This window comes from Pelophylax lessonae (assembly GCF_965119305.1).
Source record: "Pelophylax lessonae genome assembly, chromosome: 4".
In the NCBI taxonomy this organism is placed as follows: Eukaryota; Metazoa; Chordata; class Amphibia; order Anura; family Ranidae; genus Pelophylax; species Pelophylax lessonae.
In genome coordinates this window covers 189,176,788-189,200,407 of record NC_138771.1, presented here as the reverse complement: position 1 = coordinate 189,200,407, position 23,620 = coordinate 189,176,788, and the positions used below count along the sequence as shown (strand labels likewise).

The following is a 23,620-nucleotide window of genomic DNA, read 5'->3' as shown; positions in this document are numbered from 1 at the left end:
CCATAGCAAGCAGCTTGCTATGGGGGCACTCAGAGAAGAAGAGTCTAGATCACTGGCAGGGGACCCCAGAAGAGAATGTTCAGGGCCACTCTGTACAAAACCATTGCACACAGCAGGTAAGTGTAAAATGTTCATTATTTAAAGAAAAAAAAATTACTACCATTTTAAACACAGCTGACCTTGATGCTACGTTTCTAGTCTATGTGCTTATTTAAGGATCTCTACTAAAGTATGTGTCACTTGTACAAAATATTTTTTAAGAAGCTTTTGATGTCAATTTATCATTGTATGCTTGTGAGTTCCTTTACTGTAACCTGATTTGTTACCTAGTTGGTGTCTGGGAAATGGATACTGATGGACAAAGGCAGGGGGCAGAGAATATGTGTAGATGTCAGCCAGTCACTGTATTTTTTTTGTTTTGTTACATACTATGCGTTTACACATTTGGGTTGTCCAAGTGTTTGTCTATTTCATTGCTGGAGGGAGGGGGAGAGTGGCAATGCCGGGACTTGATGCTGCTGAAAATATCTTATTTCACCCTTGACCAATTGGCCTGAGTGCAATCTGTGGATACACTTAGATATGAAAGTTGTCAGCCACTGCAGCCCATTCCGGCCATATCTGGTAAGGAACACCAACACTATGTGTTTGGTTAATTTTAAAAACCTAACTTTCACTAATTTATGTTTGTGTAACAATGAAAACCTTTCTAATGAAATGTGAATCTTGTTCAGGATGTGCAGAGATCCTTGGCTAATGTTTCTGATGAGGTTTCCAGTGAAGATGATCCCAGCACAGGATACATTGCACGTCGTAACCTGGATCGGCCTCATAATGACAGTGTGCTCAGAAACAGAAAGTCTCATCATTACAAAAAGCACTATACAACTGAGGTATGACCTTAGTAGTAGTTACTCCATTTTCAAATAAAATTGGAGGGATTTGGGTATGTTTAGGCATATCTGTTTTTTGGGTCTCAGGCAGCCTTCTGATTTCTTCATTGTGACCTAGGAATTTACTTTTGAACAAGACCTCAGATTGTTTAGCAGTGGTTAGAAGTTGTTTGTTTGGATATTCTCTCGCTTGTCCCTTTATAAAAGTGGAAGCTACAGTTTGTATGTAATAGGAAATTAACTTTCATTAGTTGCTAAAAATGTTATTGGTATGGTAATGCATGAAATACTGTAGCTTTTTACATTTCTAAACAGGAACTCCTCATGTGCAAATACATGTCCATGAAGCGCAATACATATAAGGAGTTTTACTATTTCTAAACAGTTTGGAAATGTAATGTGTGGTTTATAAACTTGTGCTACTTGGACTGACACTGTTTTGTTTGAATTTAACTTCAAAGACATTTGAATAATTAAGCTTTTCCATTGTATCTTATTTTTATTGTTAGTGCACTTTTTTCTGCATTGCTCAATTATTTATATGTATTGCGCTTCATGGACATGTATTTGCACATGAGGAGTTGAAGCACATAACTGCATATGGTTATTAAGCAACAGAAGTAGTATTATGTTGAAATTTGTTTAGTGGTTTGCACATACAATATTAGATCTTGCGTTGCAGTTTAAACTCCTACTAATGCCCATTGTGAAGTTTTTTAAAATGATATGTTTTCACATGCTTATTGTGAAAGCAGTGTCCCATAAGTCACAAAAAACTTATGTTATGGGGCCTAAAGACATTGCATGGTGGTTAACACTATGACAGAAAAAGAATACGAATGTGACAAAACATGACTCTTTCCATAAAGCTACTACACTGAACAGATAAGGTTTAATAATGGGGATCAAAATGTAAGTTACCAGGGACATTGGTCATCTGTCACATAAAAATTGTGCTGTGTTCAAGCCTTTAGGTATAATCGTGTCTAGGGCCAAAATGTCTTCCTCCTCCGTAATAAATTGTCCAAGTGGCCACCCCTGAAAAGTTTCATGACTTGTTTCTAGAAACATGGCATGAAGTTTGCGAACCTGATGGTTGTGATGTATTGCAACTGCTTTGTTCTCTTCCATTTTCTATGACCAGTTTTCTATCACCCTGATGTTTTTTAAATCATTTAAAAAAAAATTGTTTAAAAAGGTCTAATTGTTTGCCTATTCATTCTTGTGGCATTTGTGGTTGTATACACAGTTATTGATGTTGCGATTAGTAGTACTCTGCAATACGGTAATTTGTTGTCACTGTGTGCATGATGGAAGACTTCTCCAAGAGTCAGAGTATTGAATGTGTTGCACTTATGACAATTATCGGTACCATGAGGGTTTGATGATCACTGTGTAAGCACCACCTTATTTTACAAGGGGATTATTGAAACCCCCTGCTTTTTCCCCTTTCTGGGTACTCCTTTGTATTATAATGGCTCCCAGCCCTCACTATTGGCACATCTTATGATGTCTGGGTTCTCAGGGGACAAAATTTAAAACACATGGCAGACCACAAGGACAAAGTAAAAGTATCCGATGCCGCTGCTAGCTCAGGCTCTGCGCTTGCCTCCAGTGAGGGTGGTAATTTAACTACACAGGGCCCTAGAACCTTTTGTTGAGATGATTACCTCTGACCAGAACTTTCTGCTTTTCTCTTGCCATTCTGCTAACCCATTGGTCACATAGTCTTCCCCTTATTTTTCCAGAGACAAGGTTTTTGTCACAATGTTAGATCTCACAGGCAGAATCTCAGGCCTATTCAGCCTCTCCTCCTGAATCAGTCTGACTCTGCTCTTAAGATAGACATGTTATCTGGAGGAGGTAGTAGTTGAGGTTGATTTTTCCCTGCCCCCCCCCCCCTCCCTTCTAATGATCCAGATCAGTATGAGATGCCTGTAAAGGAGATTTCATCCAAACTGAAATATTCCATTGCTACACTGTAAGCTCCTGCTGAGCATAGAGCAGCCTAAGGTTGATTTGATTGAAATCATGTCGAATTACAGTGCATCTGGAAAGTATTCACAGCGCTTCTTTTTCCACATTTTATGTTTCAGCCTTTTTTCCAAAAATAGATTAAATGCATTATTTTCCTCAAAATTCTACAAACAATACCCCAGAATGGCAACGTGAAAGAAGTTTGTTTGAAATGTTTGCAAATTTATTAAAAATTGAAAAAAAATGAAAAAAAAAATCCCATGTACAAAATTATTTATAACCTTTGCTCAATCCTTTTGTTGAAGCACCTTTGGCACCAATTACATCCTCAAGTCTTTTTGAGTAGGATACTACCAGCTTGGCAGACCTATTTTTGGGCAGTTTCTTCCATTCTTCTTTGCAGGACCTCTCAAGCTCCATCATGTTGGATGGGGAGCGTTGGTGCCCAGTCCTTTTCGAATCTCTCCAGAGATGTTCAATTGGGTTCAAGTCTGGGCTCTGGCTGGACCTCTCAAGGACATTCACAGAGTTGTCCCGTAGCCACTCCCTTGTTATCTTGGCTGTGTGCTTCCTGTTAGAAGATGAACATTCGACCGAGTCTGAGTTTCAGAGCACTCTGGAGCAGGTTTTTATCAAGGATGTCTCTGTACATTGCTGCATTCATCTTTCTCTCAATCCTGACTAGTCCCCCAGTTCCTACCGCTAAAAAAGGAGCTCTGTCAGCGTGACCATCGGGTTCTTGGTCATTTCTCTGACTCTCTCACTCAGTTTGGCTGGGCGGCCCGCTCTATGAAGAGTCCTGGTGGTTCCAAACTACCTCCGTTTACAGATTATAGATTACAGATTTACAGTTTACAGTTTTAGGTGAGAGGATCTACAAACTTCTGTAAATGTGTCAAACCTTTCTTGACCCATTTGTTATGTGGACCTGCTGGTGTGTTTTGACAATCCCTCTGTTGGGTTGCTTTTAGATGTTGCATTGTAATGGCTAAAGATCCTGTGTCCCTTATTGTACCACTAAGAAAATAGGATTTTTGAATTACCCGTGAAATCTATTTTTTGAGGACAGTATGGGACTCAAGTCCTTTGCCTCTTTTCTTGTGATCTCCTTTTTGCTTGCTTTAAAATTGATGCTGGCTGGGAGTGGTAGGACTTATAAAGGGGGATATCTTTGCAGCCCTCTCTTTTTCCCAATATCCAATCATCTGAAGGTATAAGGCTTCATATACCCATGACAGTGATTAGAGGTCATGTGTCCTGTACTGCACTCCAGGCTATTAATTTTACTGGTAAGTCAAAAATCCTGATATTCTAAGAATTAAGCTCTCTATTATTTCTTTGTACAGGCAGATCCCATGGGAGAGTATTATACTCCTGCCTTTAACATCCCAGAAAAGAGGGGTTGTCCTAAATGTCATAACTGCTATATATGCATAACTCTGACTCTTGAAGAATTCTTCCATTATCCAGACGAAGGCAAATAAATCTTGTATTGCAGAGTACTACAATTGCAATGTCATCACTGTGCATACAACTTCAAATGTTTACAGTAACCCATTCAAAAAAAGATTTAAAAGACATAATGGTGATATATAATTGACCATAGACAATAAAAGCCAATTAAAGAAACTTGACCTATATAATCCATTCACAATACACGCCTCCACACACAACCACCAGGTTTAAAACTCAATGCCATGTTTATGGAAGAAGTAACAAAACTTTACAGGAGTGGCAACTGGGAAAATTTATTGTTAAGGATGGAGACATTTTGGATGTGTATGCTATACAATCGACATCAGTCAAATGCTGTAAGGAGTACAGCTGAAACTATGGACCTTTATGGACTTATTTCCCATTTATTTTCCATTTTTTAGATTGAAACTCTAGTGTGTTGCTTTCTAATCGCCTAAAGTGTTACTAAAGCCAGGACCCTGAATTCACTATATCTGGTCTCCCACAGTACACAGAAAAGTGAAATGCAATTATTTTAGTAAATATAAACTGCTAAATACCTTTCTCATCAGCAGTATATAGCCTTGTGATTTCAATCATTGCCAGGCATAGCACTGGGTAAAGCTTGTAGGAGGATTTTTTATTCTCCTCTGACTGTTCTATAAAGCTGGATGACCCCTGAATTTCTGCCTGGACAGTGCTGATTTCCCTGTGCACCCTCCAAAAAAAGAAAAAAAAAACTCTCTAGCAATACACACCAAACTGAGCATGTGCAGAGTGCCTACTAGGCCGCTGTTCTATGGGCAGATAGATTGGGGACAGTAAATGAAGGAAAGGATCAGAGAAGACCGGATCAAACAGCCTTTTTACACAATGCAGAGGATTAACCCCTTAGGTACCACAGTGAGTATAACAAGCATGCTTTACTGCATATGCAGACCGATTTTACTGTTGTGGGTTTAGTAACACTTTAAGAGAAGGCCAGAGGCTTTAAAAAAGGAGTCTCCGCACCCAAAATGAAAAGCAGAGTAGTGCTAATTCACTGCTCTCATCTCTTGCAGCAGGCGCATGAGTGCCTTCAGTAAGCGCAGCAGGGGGGCAGGCTGCTAGTAAACATCCACTGCACACTGCTGTGGATGTTTATTAATAGCCAGCAGATCGATCACACAGCCCCGCCAGTGCTGACTGATCCCTAACTATTGTCAGTGCAGGGGAATGGTTGCCAGCAGATAGATCACACAGCCTAACCAGTGCTGACTGAGCCTTTATTATGGTCAGTGTGGGAGATGTTTACTAGCCCCACCAGTGCTGACTGATTCTTAAAGTGGTTCTAAAGTCTCCAAAGAATAACTGAGTCCTGTCAGCAATCCAGCAGTGTCCCAGGTGTAGCTCTTCTACATTACTTCCTGCTCTCACAGGAGGCACAAGCAGAGTGAGAGCCATATAAAGTGGGGGCGTGAGCGAGCTGTACGATTTGGGTCTATGGACACACACAGCTCGGGAATGCACACTGCTTGCTTTTGGGGCACCTGCAGGAAGAAGGAGCAGACAGTGCCAGCAGAGGACTCGAGAACAAAAGTTAAGAGAACACTCTGTGCTATACCACTGCTCAGAGCAGTTGGAGAAAACCTTTTTATTTAAAAAAAAAAGAGACTTTAACACTTCCCACCGGCGCTATAGCCAAAAGATAGCTACAGCGCAGGCTTACTTTTGCCAAGGGGGGGCATTCATGAACATCCTCCCGTGATCACGATGCCCGTGCGCCCTCTTTGGACTCAGCTGATCACAGATCGGGATAAAGACACAATCACCATGGTCCTTTCCCATGTGATTAGTGGTGTCCAATGACAGCTGATCATGGTTACCGGCTTTCCTTTCCTCACACTGACCGCGTGAGGAGGGGAGAAGAAAGCTGATAACCGGCTTGTTTTATAGGGACATCTACACTGATAATCAGTGTCCTGATTATCAGTGCAGTCCCAACAGTGCCTACCAGTGCTACCTATCAGTGCACACCAGTGCCGCTTCCTCAGTGACTACCAGTGCAGACTTATCAGCGCATATCAGTGAAAAAGTTTGTTTTTTCATTAACCAAAAAAAAAACCCAGTGGAGATTAAATACCATGAAAGAAAGCTCTATTTGTGTGAAAAAAAATTGTACAAATTGGGGATCGACCGATTATCGGCAACACCGATATATCGGGGGACGATATGCACTTTCCCCCGATATATATCGGAATCGCCCCCCGAGGTTACCGATATTGCCGATATTTAGGGAAAGTGCATGTACCAGGTCGGCTGACTTGTAATGACAATGCATGCGGCTGAGAAGCCGCCTAGCTGTCATTACAAGGAGCGTGAGGCTACGTCCCCCCCCCCCCCCCCCGCCTTGCGTGGCTCGCCCGGGTCTCCCGTCCAACCGGGAGACCCGGGCATCCTACCTCCACTGCTGAAGAGAAGACCCGGGTCTCCATGTAAAAAAAAAAACCCGGAAGTGATGTCATGACATCACTTCCGAGTACTCGGCGCCGAATTAAAAAAAACTGACCGCATTCAAAACAGCCAAACTTGGCGTTTTTGAATGCTTTTCAGTGCCGAGTACTCCACAAGGAGTACCTTTTTAGAAAAAAAAAAATAATTTAAAAATTTTTTTTTTTACATGTCCGAAAATATCGGCTGATACCGATATCTGATGGTCCCCTGGGGGCTTCAAAAGGGATTTTGAAGTTGTGATAATACTACTTCACGTTTCCTGGAGCTGTTATTGTTAGTTCCCAGCACAGATCTTGAAAATCAGTGGCCGATTCATCCCACCACTGTCCACCAACAAGTGAAACAGAATTTTTCAGTAAACTTTGTGAAATCTGTAGGCATTTCTTGTTCTCATATTGTTACCCAACTAATATATCCCAAGGTTAGATGCATTTTTGTTTTTTTTACTCAGGTCGATAAATTACAGTCAATGAAGAGTGTTGACTTCATGAGGTTTGTGCTTTTTGGCATTAATTGCCAAAGCAAAATAATTTGGTAGTCAATTACATAAATGATCTGTCTAATTTAATTTTAACAGATGGTCTCTTTAATTTCTGTTAATTCATGACCTGTGGTGGACTGTCAAGTTTCAAATCTGTATCATTTAAAACCTCTAATTCTGTTGAGGCTATAAACTTCTTTAGGGAGTTCATAGTTTGTTTTTATAGATTTATTGACAATTGCATTAAAAAAGCAAATATATTTGACTGCTTGCTGCACTTTTAAGAATGTCAAGTCACTATCTTCTCTTTCTTTTCTTCTTTGTGGCCATATTGTTTGAAAATGTGTGCAAGACAAATGAACGCAGGAAAGCTGACAGAATTCAGAGTTCTTGGCAAAAAACACGCTTTGTGCGATATTATATTGCTATATATTCAGTGCAGTGCTTAGTTTTTTTTTCCCCTAAGTGTTACAAATGTTTCATTCTGCTGGCAAGTCTTTATTCCCCTATTTTCCAGTGTAAACAGTACAGTGCCTATGCATGCCTCATTCCCTGTGGTTCTCAGCAGTGTTTTTTGACCTGGAGCTCCCATTTAGGAATGCAGACAGGGCAGCTTTATGCCCATGTGGTGTATATGTTTGATAAGATCCTGCAAATTTTATATGTTCACCCACCACACATTGCCATTCCCAATGCGCATCTAAGTATCACAATTTTCCCACAATCTGTGAAACGTACAATACTCTCCTATTAAGCTTGTGTTGGCCAAAAGCGTAGCATGAATCTGCACAGCTCACTGCTGGAGATAGTCCAAATATCAATAAATATGGCTGCTAGAGATTGGCATATAAGGTAAGAGGCAGTACAGTGAATGTGTGCTCCCCCCCCCCCCCTCTATTAAGCAGTACAGAGCTTTATACGAGTTTTGGGGCTTGTGTAGATGAGCAAATGAAGCTTTTAATTGCATTCAAAGTTCCTCCAGAAGGGCTTTTAAAGAAGAATGATCACTTCATATATTTGATGTTCCAATCCCCAGGGGATTAAAGTACATACAGTATTTCCCATTTTTCTAGGAGCTGTGGAAGCTGAGATCCAGTATGTGACACAATCCCCAAGCTTGCCCACTGATTTCCTACCAAAAAGGGGTAGTGTCAGTTTAACTCTGAACAACAAAGGAATGCTCAATGCAACACTATTTCTGTGCTGCTCACACAAGACGTGTTTGCAATCTGGGAGCAGCAGCAGTGTTAAAAAGACAAAATCAGAGAAAAGTTCCCAGCTCAACTCACCAACCAGTCTGCTTACCAACCAAAATAACCTGTCCAATAGTATGCATTAAAAACCGGAGTTTGGTTAGCACACATTTACAAAAACATTTGTAAGCTGCAAGGCCCCTTCACAACACCCTTGCAGCTTACGCATGCATTTGCAAATGCTAGTGCTAACTTAACTCCTGTTTTAACATATACTTTCGGACAGGGTAATTCGGTTGGTGCGCAGACTGGTTGGTGAGTTGAGCTGGGAATTTTCTCTTGTTTTGTCTTTCATGCGTTTGCCCTTCCATATTCTCCTTGCTGTGAAGGCCAGTTAAAGATGGGGGAAGGGACCATCTCTTTGTTACTAGTGTCAAAAAGAGGCTTTCATTAATGTTTGTTATTGAAGCCCCATGCCTTGATCTGTGTATAGTTGAAAGTTGGGCCTCGTTCTGACACTGCTACCGCTCCCAGCTTTTGGGCAGTACAGGAAGAGTGCTTCTGTGGGTCTGCCTGATTTTTTTCAGTTTTAAACTGACATGCCCACTACCCTGCATTCATAGCCTTGTGTCAGGAGAGCACATGAAGAGCACTGTCTATTATACATACATCTGCTTGCACCTTTTGTGATTGGAAATTGTTGAGCGAAGCTTGGGGCACATTGTTACAAACTGGATTTCAGCTTCCACAGCTCCTAGAGCAAAGTGCTATATGTAAGTTGTATCCTAGGTAACTGGATCAGATAAATTAAGAAGTGATAGTTCTTCTTTAACCTTCTAAGCTGCATCAAAATGCTTTCGGATTCTTATTCACTTTTATTTGGGGGGGGGGGGGAGCAGTTCTGACATGATCAAATGCATATGTACACAAGCCTGTAATGTGATAGTTCTGCCTTTAAGCAGGTTGCTTTGCTGTGGTTTGTACATTAATAACTCAGCATGGCTGTGGAGACATGCTCGATTCCAAACAGCAGTGTGGAGTCATCCTGAGGGAACACATTGACACATTGACAAATTATCTTATGTTACAAAATAGTAAAAAAAATGTGCAAATTATTCTTGATTTTTTTTTTTCAAGCATTATAGATTTCAAGAAATTTTGTGTTTCAGGTTTGCCAGTTTTATGTTTGACTTGTCTTTTGTATATGTGGGTTTATTCCTTTCCCAGGTAATAACAAGTGTTGCAGGTTTTTTGCTCTACAACCGACTCTCGTTTCATTCAAAGTGCATTTCTTTTAGCCCTCTTTTGTTTCTTCATGAGTCTGATCTTTGGATTATTTGGTTGGTATTTTAACCGGTTGCCAACCACCCGCCACAGATTTACTGTGACAAGGTGGCTCGGCTGCACAAACCAATGTAACTGTAGCCCTGCGCGCGAGCGAGCCCCTGTCATCCCCACGATGTGCTGATTCGGTTCAGAACCAATCAGTCATCAGGTCCAGGCCAATGATTTTTGTCCTGGACCTGGTGATCGGTTCTGATCAATTGCAGAATGTCCTGTGCCTGTGTAATGTAAACACAGGCACAGGAAATTATGCAATCCTCTCTCCTGGAGCCCTTTTCGGTTCCAGCTTGAGAGAAGAGAGCATCAGATAGTACACAAGCACTACACTGACACCAGAACACATAGGCACACACATAACCCCCTGATGACCCCCCAGTTAACCCTTTCACTCCCTGTCAGTGTCACTATATACAGTATACAGATAATTTACTGATCACTGTATTAGTATCACTTGTGACTTCAGTTAATGTGAGAGACAGTTAGTGGTAGTGTCTGTCCCAGGTTTAGGGTACCCGCCATACATCCCCTAATAAAGATTTAACCCCCAGTTAACTCCTTCATTGCCCTGACGCAGTGTCACTATTATAGTGTCCAGATCTTTTTTCTGATCACTGTATTAGTGTCACAGGTGTCATCAGTTAGCAATAACGTTAGCGTCAATACAGGATAGCGTCAGATTGCCCACCGCATATTTAGTAATACGTTTTAACCCTTTGATCGCCAGTGACACACACACACACACACACACACACTAAACACCTCCATTACTAGTATAGTGTCTGAATGGATCAATATCTTTGATCTGACCAGAACTATACTAGCTTCTCCAATCATTTAGTATACTGTTCCCAAAATGCAACGTTAGCAGGATCAGCCCTGACACCTGCCAGCACCAGCGTTTAGCCCCTCCGCCCATCCCCCAAGAAGTGCAGTATCAGTAGATTACTGACATTTCTGATACACAACACACTAAACCGTAGCGTTAGCAGTCAGGCCTGATCTCTGCTAGCAATAGCATTTAAATTTTTTGGTAGCGGTTCAGACCGTTCTTGACAACCAGGTGCTTTTTTACCTGCGAGTCACACTAGGTACCTATAAATTATTTGCCAAAATGTCCAAACAGCGGTACACTAGTGCAGAGGCCTACACAATGCTGAGCATCACAGATGAGTGCAACGGGGAAGCCTCGCTGTCGGAATCAGGCTCAGTATTCAAACCTGTAAAGAGCAGTGGCACCCTGACAGATGGCTCTTACGATGGAGTAGTGGTCCCTGCTAAGGTCAGGCATACCCGATCCTGTACTTCGGTTGCTGAGGTGCAACGATCACAGGGTTCTCGTATGCAGCAGAGTGTCGGTACTAGTGCCACTCAACCTTCTGGTGAACTAGCAAGCACCAGCGACCTAGTACATCCTGGTCATAGTCAAACCAGCGTTGCAGGAAAACTTGGTGACGTGGCGAGTCCCATAAGTGCATTCAAGCTGGTGCGGTGGCTAACACAATAACCAATAATTCGAAGACAGGCCCGTAGAGCCCATAATGTCCTTCCTGATGCACTTGCAAATCCAGATTGGAAGCCCACCGCTTCTGCAGCACCAGTACTTTCCCATACCCCCCCCCCCCCCCCCATTCACTGGCCAACCCGGAATTCAGGTGGAAACAGCCGATTTTACTCCTGGTTTTTATGAGCTGTTTTTCACGGAAGATCTGTGCAGATCTATTGTGGACCAAAGCAATTTATATGCCGATTAATTAATCGCTGCAAATCAAAATTTGACCCTTGGCAGAGAATTTTTTTGGAAACATATCACTGTTTCCGAATTGAAACCTTTCTGGGCCTATCCCTCCTCATGGGCATTACTAAAAATAGTGAGTTGCGGTCATATTTGTCCACTGACCCAATTCCTCATATGCCTGTCTTCTCTGCTGCAATGGCCAGGACTAGATACGAGCAAATCTTGCGGTTCATGCACTTTAGTGACAATGAACTCTGTCGTCCTCGGGGTGACCCTGGGTATGACCAGTTTCACAAAATGCTGCCCCTCGTAAATCACTTCAATCAAAAGTTTGCAGCCTTGTATACACCCCAACAAGCTGTCTGCGTTGATGAGTGGTTACGTTTTCTGGCCACCTTGCTTTCAAACAGTGTCTCCCCAGCAAGCGTGCCAGATATGGGGTCAATCTGTAGAAGCCCTGTGACAGGGCAACAGGCTATACATGTATTTTTACAAATATTGTCTCAGATCATGGGTGACAATGGTTGCCATCATCCCGTGAGCAATCAAGAATAGCCATTGTTTTTCTCCTCTTAGTTGGGATTTTTGAGGCAATCAATTGAAAAAAGAAGAAAATATATATAAAATCAAAATATTTATTAGAAAAATGATTAAAAATGGATTTCTTATAAATCACATGAACACATCAATATGTATAGGTGATACTTGAGACCACCAATTGGAACAAATAATCATAAAAATGGTAGAAACATAAAGAAAATAAACAAAAATTGTGGGACGAGAAAGGGGAAAGAAGGGGACACAATACACCTCCATAAGGGGAAGAACCCCTAAGGAGGAGGGAATGTAGTTTCCAAATTTACGAGGGAAAAGATAGCAATGTGGGGCCCCCCAACTGCCCATACTACATAGGGAGCAGTGGCAAGATTGTTTGGGGCTTGGTGTCACCCTTATTCGGAAAGGGGTACCATTTTATACGTGGACAATTATTACACAAGCGTGCCACTTTTTAGTCACCTTTTTGATTCTGGCATTTCTGGAATTGGCGCATTTGGCACCATGCGACCTAATCGCCGGGGCTTCTCCCAACGGCTTGTAGATTTCCCGACTTAGACAGAGGGAGAGAGCCTGCTTGAAGTGTAATAAATTGCTTGCAGTGAAGTGGAGGGACACACAGAATGTTTTCGTTCTGTCCTCCGTTCAGGCAGATACGACAGTCCAAATTGCAACGGCGACTGGTGTTGTTGAGCAGCCCTCCTGTGTCTATGAATACAACCTTAACATGGGAGGGGTGGACTGCAATGACCAGATGATGGCGCCGTACTTCATTGCCCATAAGGCCAGACGCTGGTACAAAAAAAGTGTCTATACTTTTTCCAATTGGCTCTGCTGAAAGCTTATGTGCTTTACAAAGCGTCAGGAAGAGGTGTATCCTTCCTAAAATTCCAGGAAGAGATCATCACAGCCCCTCCGTATCCAGAAGGTGCTGTGGCCCAAATTCACAATCCAGATGCAGAGAGCCAGCTGCATGAGAGGCATTTTCCGGATGTCCTCCCTAGTACCCCTACACAAAGAGCACCTCAAAGAAGATGCTGTGTCTGTTGAAAACGTGGATATAGGCGTGACACCCGCTATTTTTCTTCCTCCTGTCTTGGCCAACCTGGTCTCTGCATTGCCTCCACACTAGTAGAGTATTAGTATAGGGTATATCACTGCACAGTCTAGGGCACACTTTCACACAGGGTCTCGAAACATGTTAGATGGCTATCCCATTTTGAGAGACCCTAGCCTGGAACGTTTAATGTTTTTTTACAGTTACAAAAAAAGTTAGAAAATAAAAAAAAATAAAAAGCCAAATATAGTTGCCTTTTTTTATTGATTTTATTTTCTGTTCTTACTCTTTAACTGTACTTTATACTGTTTTATTGTTACTGTTTTTCATTAACTATAGTTTGCTTTGCAGATACCACCATTCTACTGTTATACTGCACTGTATACCATTATATTGTAATATTTTATTGTTACTGTGTTTTTTTTGTTAACCATTGTTGGCTTTGCAGGCACGCCCATCAGCTGCAGCACTGTTTATTCAGACAGCAACAGCGTTTTCTCTCAGCATATACGTAAATCAATGATTGCAGTGCTGTAGGAGGTGATTTCACCACTGCGGTTAAAGAAAAAAAAGTGCATATATGGCGAAGCATAGGGATTGGGAAGGACACAGAGGGCAGATCTCCCCTTTACCTCGCCATATATTTTTTAACACTTTACTTGGCAGAGAAAAGAAAGAACATTGCATGCATGCCCATCATTAGAAGTGGGTGGATGCTAGGAGGTCTAATGGTGGGCATACACACTTTCTGGCAGAGATTTCTTCATCCACCACATGGATCGATGTGAATGGAGAAATCTGTTAGGTTCTCTTTTTTCATTCAGCCCACAGGCTGCATGAAAAAAAAAGAACCTTACAACATATGCCAAACAAGGACCAGCAAGGTACTGGTACATCGCTGGACTTTGAGTGGTCATACCAGGATGATGCCTGCAGATTTAGGCATCATCTTGGTATTGTTTTTCTCAGCCAGCGGTTGGCTTTCATGTAAAAGCAATCTTAGCAAATAATTATATGCTAGACTGCTTTTTACAAGCAGTGGGAGGGTACTCAATACCACCCCCCCCCCCGCCACCCTTCAGGATTTTCTCGGGCTCTCCTGCCCCACCGGGTAACCCGAGACTGCAGCCGGTGGTTCCGTCAGCTAACCAGCATGGCTCCAATCCCCTCTATGGCCTAAGATACCGGAAGCTCTGAGCATTTCATGACGTGGGTTTCGCCAGCTATAAACAGCGCTGTTGGGAAATTGGGAAAGCATCTGATCACATCAATCTACCTGTCACTACTTATTGCTATCATAAGGGATATTTAAATTCCCTGTGATAACAATAAAAATTTTAAAAAAGAAATAAAAAAAAAAAATGAAAGGGAAGGTGAGTCAAAATAAAACAAAAGCAAAATAAATATATAAAAAAAAAAATTCAAGCACCCCTGTTCCCCCGTGTTTGCGCACAGAGGCGAACGCAAGCATTGCTCTGCTGTCATATGTAAACCGAAACTGCAGCATGCATGTGAGGTATCGGCACGAACGTCAGATCGAGGGCAGTAATTCTTGCATTAGACCTCCTCTGTAAATCTAAAGTGGTAACCTTTAAAGGCTTTTAAAAGTATACGTAGTTTGTTGCCACTGCACAGGCATGCACAATTTTAAAGCATGTCATGTTTGGTATCTAAGTACTTGACAACACCCACCATTTTGTTCTGTAGGAAAACTGATACATTTTGATGTGACTGAACTGATGAACTGAACGGGCCGTATGTGTGAAAGGGGCCTTAGGGTGTCTACTTTCTGAAAAGGGGTCATTTGGGGGGGGGGGGGCTGTGTTGTCTAAGCATGCATGGGCAATAAATCATTTTAATGACAACTTTGTGTAAAAAAAAAAAATATATATATGTATGACAAAAAAATAAACATTCAATGGGATCAACATGCCTCTCAAGAAATTTCTTGGGGGTCTACTTTCCAAAAAGGGGTAATTTTGGGGGGTTTTGTACTGCTTTGCCATTTTAACACTTCAAGAAATGAGATGGGCAGTCAGAAGGTAAAAGCTGCGTAAATTCCAGTATATACACCGTAGTTTGTAGATGCTATAACTTTTGAGCAAACCAATAACTATACTTATTGAGATTTTTTTTATCAGACATGTAGCTAAATACATTTTGGCCTAAATGTATGACAAAAATTGAGTTTATTGTATATTCTTTTTTATAAGAAAAAGTAGAAAATTTAATTTTTTCTCAAAATTTTCGGTCTTTTTTTGTTTATAGCGCAAAATATTAAAACAGCAGAGGTGATCAAACACCACCAAAAGAAAGCTGTATTTGTGGGCAAAAATTTTTTTTGGGGTATAGCATTGCATTACTGCACAATTACCACGCAGTCACGCAGTGCCAAATTGCAAAAAATCGTCTGGTCATGAAGGGGGTAAAACCTTCCGGTCCAGAAGTGGTTTAAGAAAGTGCAGTTTTGTTTTTGCTAAATCACCTATTTGCCTGTGCATTTTAAAATGACACTGGCATAGTTTTTGCCCTGACAACATTTTGAAAAAATGCACAAACTCAATGGCTCCTACAAGTCCCAACTTGTCACTCAAAAAGGAGCATAAACTACTTTTGGGCGACAGCATCGCGATTTGCCGGACGACAATTGCGGCAGAATCGCAGCATGATTGTGGTGCAATTAAGAAGTAGTGGCATCACAAACGTGTCCCGCGATTTGAAATGGCAGTCAAGGAATTGCGAAGATTCCGCCCGCAATCAGGTGTGAACTGAGCGTCCTGAAACCACCAGCTGTCATTCACAGCTGTGGTTCAACACTAATCCTTCAGCACTGTGGTTCAGCAGTAAAGCTTCCTGCTACAGGGCCCCTCTTCTATATTGTGTTCACAAAGTAGTGATATGACTTATTGTAATCTGTCTTGATCTTAATGTTATGTTAACAATTTATGCAAACAGATTTTCTTTATCGTACATCACGGGACACAGAGCAGCCATAATAATTACTATCTGGGTTATACGCCACCTATAGGTGAATGGACACTAGCAACCAAAAAGACAGGCAGTCCTCCTCTATATAAACCCTCCCATACCGGAAGTACCTTAGTTTTTTCGCCAGTGTCTTAGAGGTGATGATCATGGTTAGAGAAGCTCTCAATATTTTTAAAGAAGAAGAAAAAAGATTATGCTACAATCTCAGTTAAGATCTCTGGATCCAAGGGGATAGGCAATCAGATCCATCCGAAAGTGGAGGACTAATATGATGGTATATGAGCCTCTGTAAAGGGAAATTAGGTTTTACCTGTAATATGACCCTCTTGGGTGCTGGACCCTGGCATTCGGACCCTTGGTTAGACTAACTCCAAAGGCATTTTGGCAGGGTGCCCGACAAGTCCAAGGGAGTGGCCCCAAAAATTAGGGGGATCCGGTCCTTGAAGGTCGACAAGTGACAGAACCCGCCGTGATGGGTGAAGGTTGGATTCTAGTTATAGGCAGAATCCTGTAGCGGGAATTGTAAGTTCACTTTAATTTTGAAGCACTGTTACCTTCTAATTTAACAGATACCGGGTGCCATTTTTATCGCTCCACTAGAGGCAGTGTGTATTCAGTTGTGGCCTGCGTACCTTGGATGCCTTTTTCTCCTCTCAACCCCCCTGCTGCTTGGTGGGCAGCGGGACTTTGTACATCCCGTCTGCGCATCTGCCTACCCTCTGTGGCTCAGGTTCAGGGAGCACCTTCGGTGGCCATCCCTGTAGCGGGAGATTACGCGAGCGCAAGTTCAACCTATTTACATGGAAGAGCGTGCACGTGGAGTCGAGAGGTGGCATGCGGACGAGCATGCCGCACATGCGCATTAAGGGGCAGAGACGGTGCGGCATTTGAGGAGTGTTCCCAGCGGCATGAGCTTCTGTCAGAAGCTGGATAGGACACAGAGCAGCTGTAGCTGGGTGCATGAGTCACTAGTGGTGGATGTTTACAGGCACTGACAGGTTCTATTACTTTGGGATAACTGTGCTGTGTGTGATAGGCGGTTACAGCTTGGCACAATCTTTGAGTACACTAAAGTAAATACCTCAAGTTTTCTTGTCTGGATCAATGTCCTCCCGGAAAAGGAGTGGGGGGGGGGGCACAGCGGGAAGGGGCACAAGTGTGCCACGTCAGGATTGGAAGATCCTAGTCGTGCATCCTCTGTGTTAACCTCCCCTGGGAGGCCAGGGGCGACTGGTCAATCTGACCCATTACGGTTGTCAGGCATAGTAGCCACATCCAGTGCGTCTGCCTCAGCCTACGACACTAAGGATGATTTGGCATCAGCTTTAGCTGGCCTTGAGGGAAAAATTGCTGGCATGATTGTTTCAGTGTCACAAGGAGGGAGGAAACATGATAGATCCTCCTCACCTGAGCCCCCCCTTCCTGTTTTAGTTCAGGATTGGGCAGAGGATGTTGAAGAAGTAACTGTAAATGGCTTAGAAGAAGGCCAAGCAGAGGATTCCACTTCTGGGGAGTCAGGGTCTGAGGAGCCATTCTTGGCCTCTCAGTCCCAGAGATTGTTAATTAAGTCTCCCACTGAAATGGTCCGGTCTGTATTTAAATGATCTCCTTTAGAGAATTCTGAAGTCTTTTTTTTTTTTTTTCCTCATTAGGCTCGTTGTGCCCTCCTCAAAATTCAGGCTTTTCCCTTACATCCACTTTTAGAGCAGATAGTATATGCTAATTAGGATCATCCTGATAGGATTTTCTATTCCTCCCAAAAGGTTTTCTTTGTTTTATCCTATGGAGGAAAAATTCACAAGAAAATGGAGTATGCCTACAGTGGATGCTGCTATTTCTTCTGTAAACAGAAATGTAACCTGTCCTGTAGATAATGCCCAGATTTTTAATGGTCCATTTTGATAAGAAATTGGAATCTTTACTAAAAGCTTCCATTGCTATTGCAGGGTCTGCAATACAACTGGCAGTGGTGGATATAGGAGTTTGTCAAGCTTTGAAAGACCGTGGGTATCCAGGAGTGTTTCTTCTTAGGGAAAGTCTACTGAAGATTTAGCAGATTTTCCTCAGGCTTTGTGTTTTGCAGTAGATTCTCTTAAGGACTCCATACAGCAAATGTCACGGTTTGCTCTTCTGTCAGTTCATATGTGCAGAATCCTGTGGCTAAAAGGTTGGTCTGTGGTATTAACATCTAAAAAAGTGCTAGCTAGCTTTCCCTTTCATGGGGAGCGCCTATTTGGTGACGATCTGGACAAATATATCTAAAAGATTTCAGAGGGGAAGAGTGCGCTTCTACCAGTTAAGAGAAGTAAACGTCGTTCTTCTAACACTAAGGTTCCCAGTACTTCTAATCCCAGGCAGTTTCGACAGCCTCAGCCACATGGATCTAGAGCCAAGCCTTCAGGTCAAGGACAGAAGAAACCCTGGGCCCAGAGGCCTACCAAGCCTAGCTCTAAATCTACCTTGTGAAGGAATGCCCCCACTCAATTGGGTGGGGGGAAGGCAGCTACAGTTCTCAGGGGCCTGGGTGGAAATGATTCAGGACAACTGGGCTATTTCCACAGTCTCTCAGGGGTACAAACTAGAGTTTTGGGTATTTCCTCATCCTTGGTTTGTAAGGTCAAACATACCTGCAGATCCTCTAAAAAGATCCTTCTTTCTGGCTCTGGACCATCTGAGGTCTCAAGCAGTGATAAACCAATTTTTAAACTTTTGCACATTTCGAATAGAGTCAATTTGCTTAGTCGTGAGGGAAAAAGTATGTCTTTGTATGAGGTTGCTAGGGAAGATGGGGTCCTCATTCGAAGCAGTTCCTTATGCCCAATTCCATGACATACCTTTACAGAACAACATTCTGTCAGCCTGGAGCAAAAAGATCCAGGCCCTAGATTGTCGCATGTCTCTAGTACCAGGGCTACGTCAAGAGTCTAGGTTGGTGGTTGGTAGCCAGGAATTTGGAGAGCAGGAAATCCTTTTTTCCAGTAGTCTGGAAGGTGGTGACTACAGATGCCAGTCTCTGGCTGGGGAGCAGTTTTGGAGGAAGCCACTGTCCAAGGGAAATAGTCCTGGTTAGAAAAGAGCTTCCCCATCAATATGCTGGAAATCCAAGCTATTTGTCGGGCATTAAGGTACTGGACCCCCTTACTTCGGGTTGCCCCGTCAGGGTACAATCCGACAATGTCACGGCTGTGTCCTAGATCAACCATCAGGGGGATACCAATAGTCAGTTAGCCCAGAAGGTGGTGGGTCACATCCTATCCTAGGCTGAGAAATTTGTTCATCCCTGTCAACGGCTTTCATTCCAGGAGTAGAGAACTGGCAGGCAGTCTTTGAGTCGCCAGCAGATGTTTCCAGGTGAGTGGCCCTTACATCCGGAGATATTTGCATTCATTTGTCAACGATGGGGGGGGGGGGGGGTGCCGGGCGTACATAGATCTTTTGGCATCCAGGTTCAACAACAAGTTGGACAAATTTTGTTTCCAGGACCAGGTATCCGCCTGCAGTCGGAGTGGATGCCTTGGTGACTCCCTGGGAGTTCTCCCTAATCTATGCCTTTTCCCCGGTTCAGCTGCTGCCACGACTTCTGCGCAGGATTCAGGAAGAAGGGAAGCCAGTAATCCTGGTGGCTCCAGCTTGGCACAGGAGGATTTGGTACACGTAAATTCTAAGGTTGGTGTTGGGAAGGCCATGTGTTCTCCCATTGCATCCAGTTCTGCTCTCGCAGGGTCCACACTGCTTTACAATCTCTAAATTTGACGCTTTGGCTATTGAAGCCTGGATTTTTGAGGGAGTGGGCAGTATCTGGTCCTGCAGTCTCTACCGTGATAAACGCTAGGAAACCAGTCTCTAGGGGCATTTATTACGGAGTCTGGAATTCTTACATTTCTTGGTGTGAGGCCAGGAAATGGCATCCCCGTAAATATATTATCGGGAGAATTCTAGCTTTCTTGCAATTAGGGGTAGATATGAAGCTAGCCTTAGGCACCATTAAAGGTCAAATTTCAGCCTTGTCAGTCTTTCTTCAAAGACTGACTGCTTCGCATTCCTTGGTCTGAGCCTTTATTCAAGGGGTGCTATGTATACTTTTGCCAGTTAGGCCACCGTTATGTCCTTGTGATTTAAGTTTGGTCCTGGCGGTTCTACAGAAACAGCCTTTGGAGCCCATTCAGCATATTCCTCTGGTTCTTTTGACCAGAATATCAGTCTTTTTGGTTGCAGTAACTTCAACTAGAAGAGTATCCGAGTTAGCGGCTCTTTCTTGTAAGGAGCCAATTTTTATCTTGCATCAAGATAGGGTGACTCTATGTTCACACCCAGGGTTTTTCCCAAGGTGGTGTCCACTTTTCATCTGAATCAGGACATTATACTGCCTTCCTTCTTTCCAAATCCTCAAACAGCAGTACGTGCATTTAAGATCAATTTGAAGATGTCAGCTCCGATTCGGAAGACCGACCTTTTGTTCATGCTGCCAGAAGGGCCCAGGAAAGGGTAGGCAGAATCTAGGGCTACAATTTCTCAGTGGATTTGCCAGGTCATTATCAAGGCGTATGGTTTAAAGGGGAAGGTTCCACCTTTTCCGGTAAAGGCACATTCTACCAGAAGAGTAGGTGCTTCTTGGGCAGTTTGCCATTAAGCTTATATGGCTCAGATTTACAGGACCACTACTTGGTCTTCGGTACATACGTTCACTAGATTCTATCAGGTGCATGTTAGGACTCGGAAGGATTCTGCATTTGGCTGCAGTGTGCTGCAGGCAGCTATGTAGATCTTTTCGGTCTGATGGCGTTTTTTTTTTTTCGTATTTAGTGTCCCCCTCCCCTCAAGTGCATTGCTTTTGGACGTCCCAGATAGTAATTATTTTTGTTGCTCTGTGTCCCGTGATGTGCGATAAAGAAAATTGGATTTTTCCTGCAGCTTACCTATAAATCCTTTTCTTGGAGTACATCACGGGACACAGAGGTCCCTCCCCTCTTGTCTGGGATGTTTATTGCTTGCTACAAAACTGACGTACTTCCTGTATGGTAGGGATTATATAGAGGGGGGCTTCCTGTCTTTTTGGTTACCAGTGTCCATTCACCTATATGTGGCGTATAACCCAGGTTGTAATTATTATGGCTGCTCTGTGTCCCGTGATGTACTCAAAGAAAATGATTTTCCAGGTAAGCTGTAGGAAAAATCTAATTTTTTTTCTATGTACAACGCAATATAGCACCAAAAGGGATATCCAGATGGGGGGGGATTCTCTTGAATTCAAAGTGGTTAAGCTCTCCCAAGTTCTTATTCTGTCGATGTAAGAACTTGCAGTATATCTCAGTCAAAGAAAGAAAAAAGTCTGGTAGGGGCTCCTTTACAAATGAGAAATGTGTTCCAATTTTGTATCCAGCTTTTATAAACAAGAGCCTTCTTAGTTCCTGCCCTGTACCATAAAATTATCCCTCCAAATCTGCTGGTTATCGGTACAAAACCTACATGTTTTCCTTTTTCCATATTTAATTTTTTAAGCCCTGAATTTAAGTTTATTCCGTTTTCTGTGCTGGTTGACTGAAAGGAATTGGGTTTCTGCTTTATCAATGCCCGTACTCTTCTTTTGTCAGCCAGCAATCACTCTTTCATAAACTTTCTTAGCCATAGTAGAGTCTTGGTTATCAATCTGGAGAAAGGTTGGAGTTTAAAAATAGTAATTAACAAAATAAAATAAACATTCCCCAGTAAACTGTTAAAATTCTGACCCTAGCACTTTTAGTTTACAACCTTCAATGCTGCTGGCTCCTGCTTTCTGTACAGCTTCCCTGAACATCTAGTCTTCACAGGAAAGTGTTCATATTAGACAGTGATATCTCGAGTTAGTATGTTCGCTTGGAGAAGGTAGGGGGATGAGGAGGAGAGAAGAGCAGGTAATTGTCTTGCCATCCATCCTAAGCTATGGACTTGTGTGTTTCTATTTATACACTTGGTGTTGGGAGACACAGGTTTAGACCTTGCGTGCAAGGTTGGTTCCATTGGATGTTGCAAAAAAAAGAAAAAAAAAAGCTCTATAGGATGTTGCAAAAAAAAAACACCCTGAAACAAGAAACCAAGGGAAGCGATCATGGCATCAGATTAAACTGAAACCTTGGCAAGGATTAAAAATTACATAAAATGCATACTCAGTAAGTGATTAAACCAGCTGTTTAAAGTGCTTAAAATACCTAAGGATTTAATATCACTTTAGGTTAACCAAAAAAGGTATCACTAAATTCCTAAACTGTCTGCATGAATGTTGCTTATTCATTTTGCTATATTTTTTTTTTTTAATTGTCCAGAACTGTTATTCAACTGTAATTCCCAAAAAGTTGGCACACTGTGTAAAATCTACATAAAACAGAATGCAATGATATGCAAATCTCCTAAACCCATATTTTATTCAAGTTATTCAAGTTTTATTCAAAATAGAAACTATAAAACATTTCAAATGTTTTACACCGTGGAAATGTACCATTTTAGGGGATAAAAAATTAACTTTGAAATTGATGGCAGCAACACACGTCTCAAAAAAGTTGGGATTGGGCAACAAAAAGCTGGCAAAGTATGTGACAAACAAGTAAGAGTTAAAAAAACATTTTGCTAAATTTTAGGTTAATTGGCAACAGGTGAGTAACATGATTAGGAGCATCTTAAGAGTCAGAGTGCCTCAGAAGTAAAGATAGGCAGAGGTTCATCAGTCTGTGAAAAGCTGCGTCTAAAAATTGTCAAACTATTTCAGAATAATGTTCCTTAACATAAAATTGCAAGTACTTTAGATATATCATCATCTACAGTAGATAATATCAAAACATTCTGAGAATCTGGAAGAATCTCTGTTCGCAAGGGACAAGGCTGAAATGCAATATTGGATTCCTGTTATCTTTGAGTCCTCAGATGGCAGTGCATTAAAAACAGGCATGATTCTGTGATGGACATCACTGCATGGGCTCAGGAATACTTCTAAAAATCGCTGTCTATGAACACCGTTTATACAAAGAAAAAGCCATGTATATGAACATGATCCATAAATGCCAGTCTTCTCTGAGCCAAAGCTCATTTAAAATGGTCTGTTGCAAAGTCGAAAACTGTGGACAGACTAATTGAAATTTGACATTATTTTTGGCAACCATGAGTCCCGAATCCTCTGAACTAAAGTGGGGAGGGACCTTCCAGCTGGTTATCCATGCTCAGTTTAAAAGCCTGCGTCTCTGATCGAATGGGAGTGCATTAGTGTGTATGGAATCGGCAGCTTGCACATCTGGAAAGGCACCATTATTACTGATAGATATACAGTATATCCAGGTTTTAGAGCAGCAAATTCTCCCATCCAGACATCTTTTTCAGGGTTAGGCCTTGCATACTTCAGCAGGACAATGCTAAACCACATACTGCATTTTTAACAGCAGCAAGGCTTTGTAGTCAAGAGTCCAGGTGCCTAACTGGCCTACC

The 23,620-nt window shown here is 42.2% G+C and overlaps 1 protein-coding gene across 2 annotated transcripts in view; it reads left to right on the top strand.

The window, feature by feature from the left end:
• The window catches only part of PHTF2 (putative homeodomain transcription factor 2), a 254,818-nt gene that overhangs the window by 186,970 nt on the left and 44,228 nt on the right, over window positions 1-23,620 (top strand). For both annotated transcript variants that reach the window (XM_082255148.1, XM_082255147.1), the window contains one exon: window positions 735-893. In XM_082255148.1, the coding sequence (XP_082111274.1) occupies window positions 735-893 (159 nt within the window). The remainder of the gene's footprint in view (window positions 1-734; window positions 894-23,620) is intronic.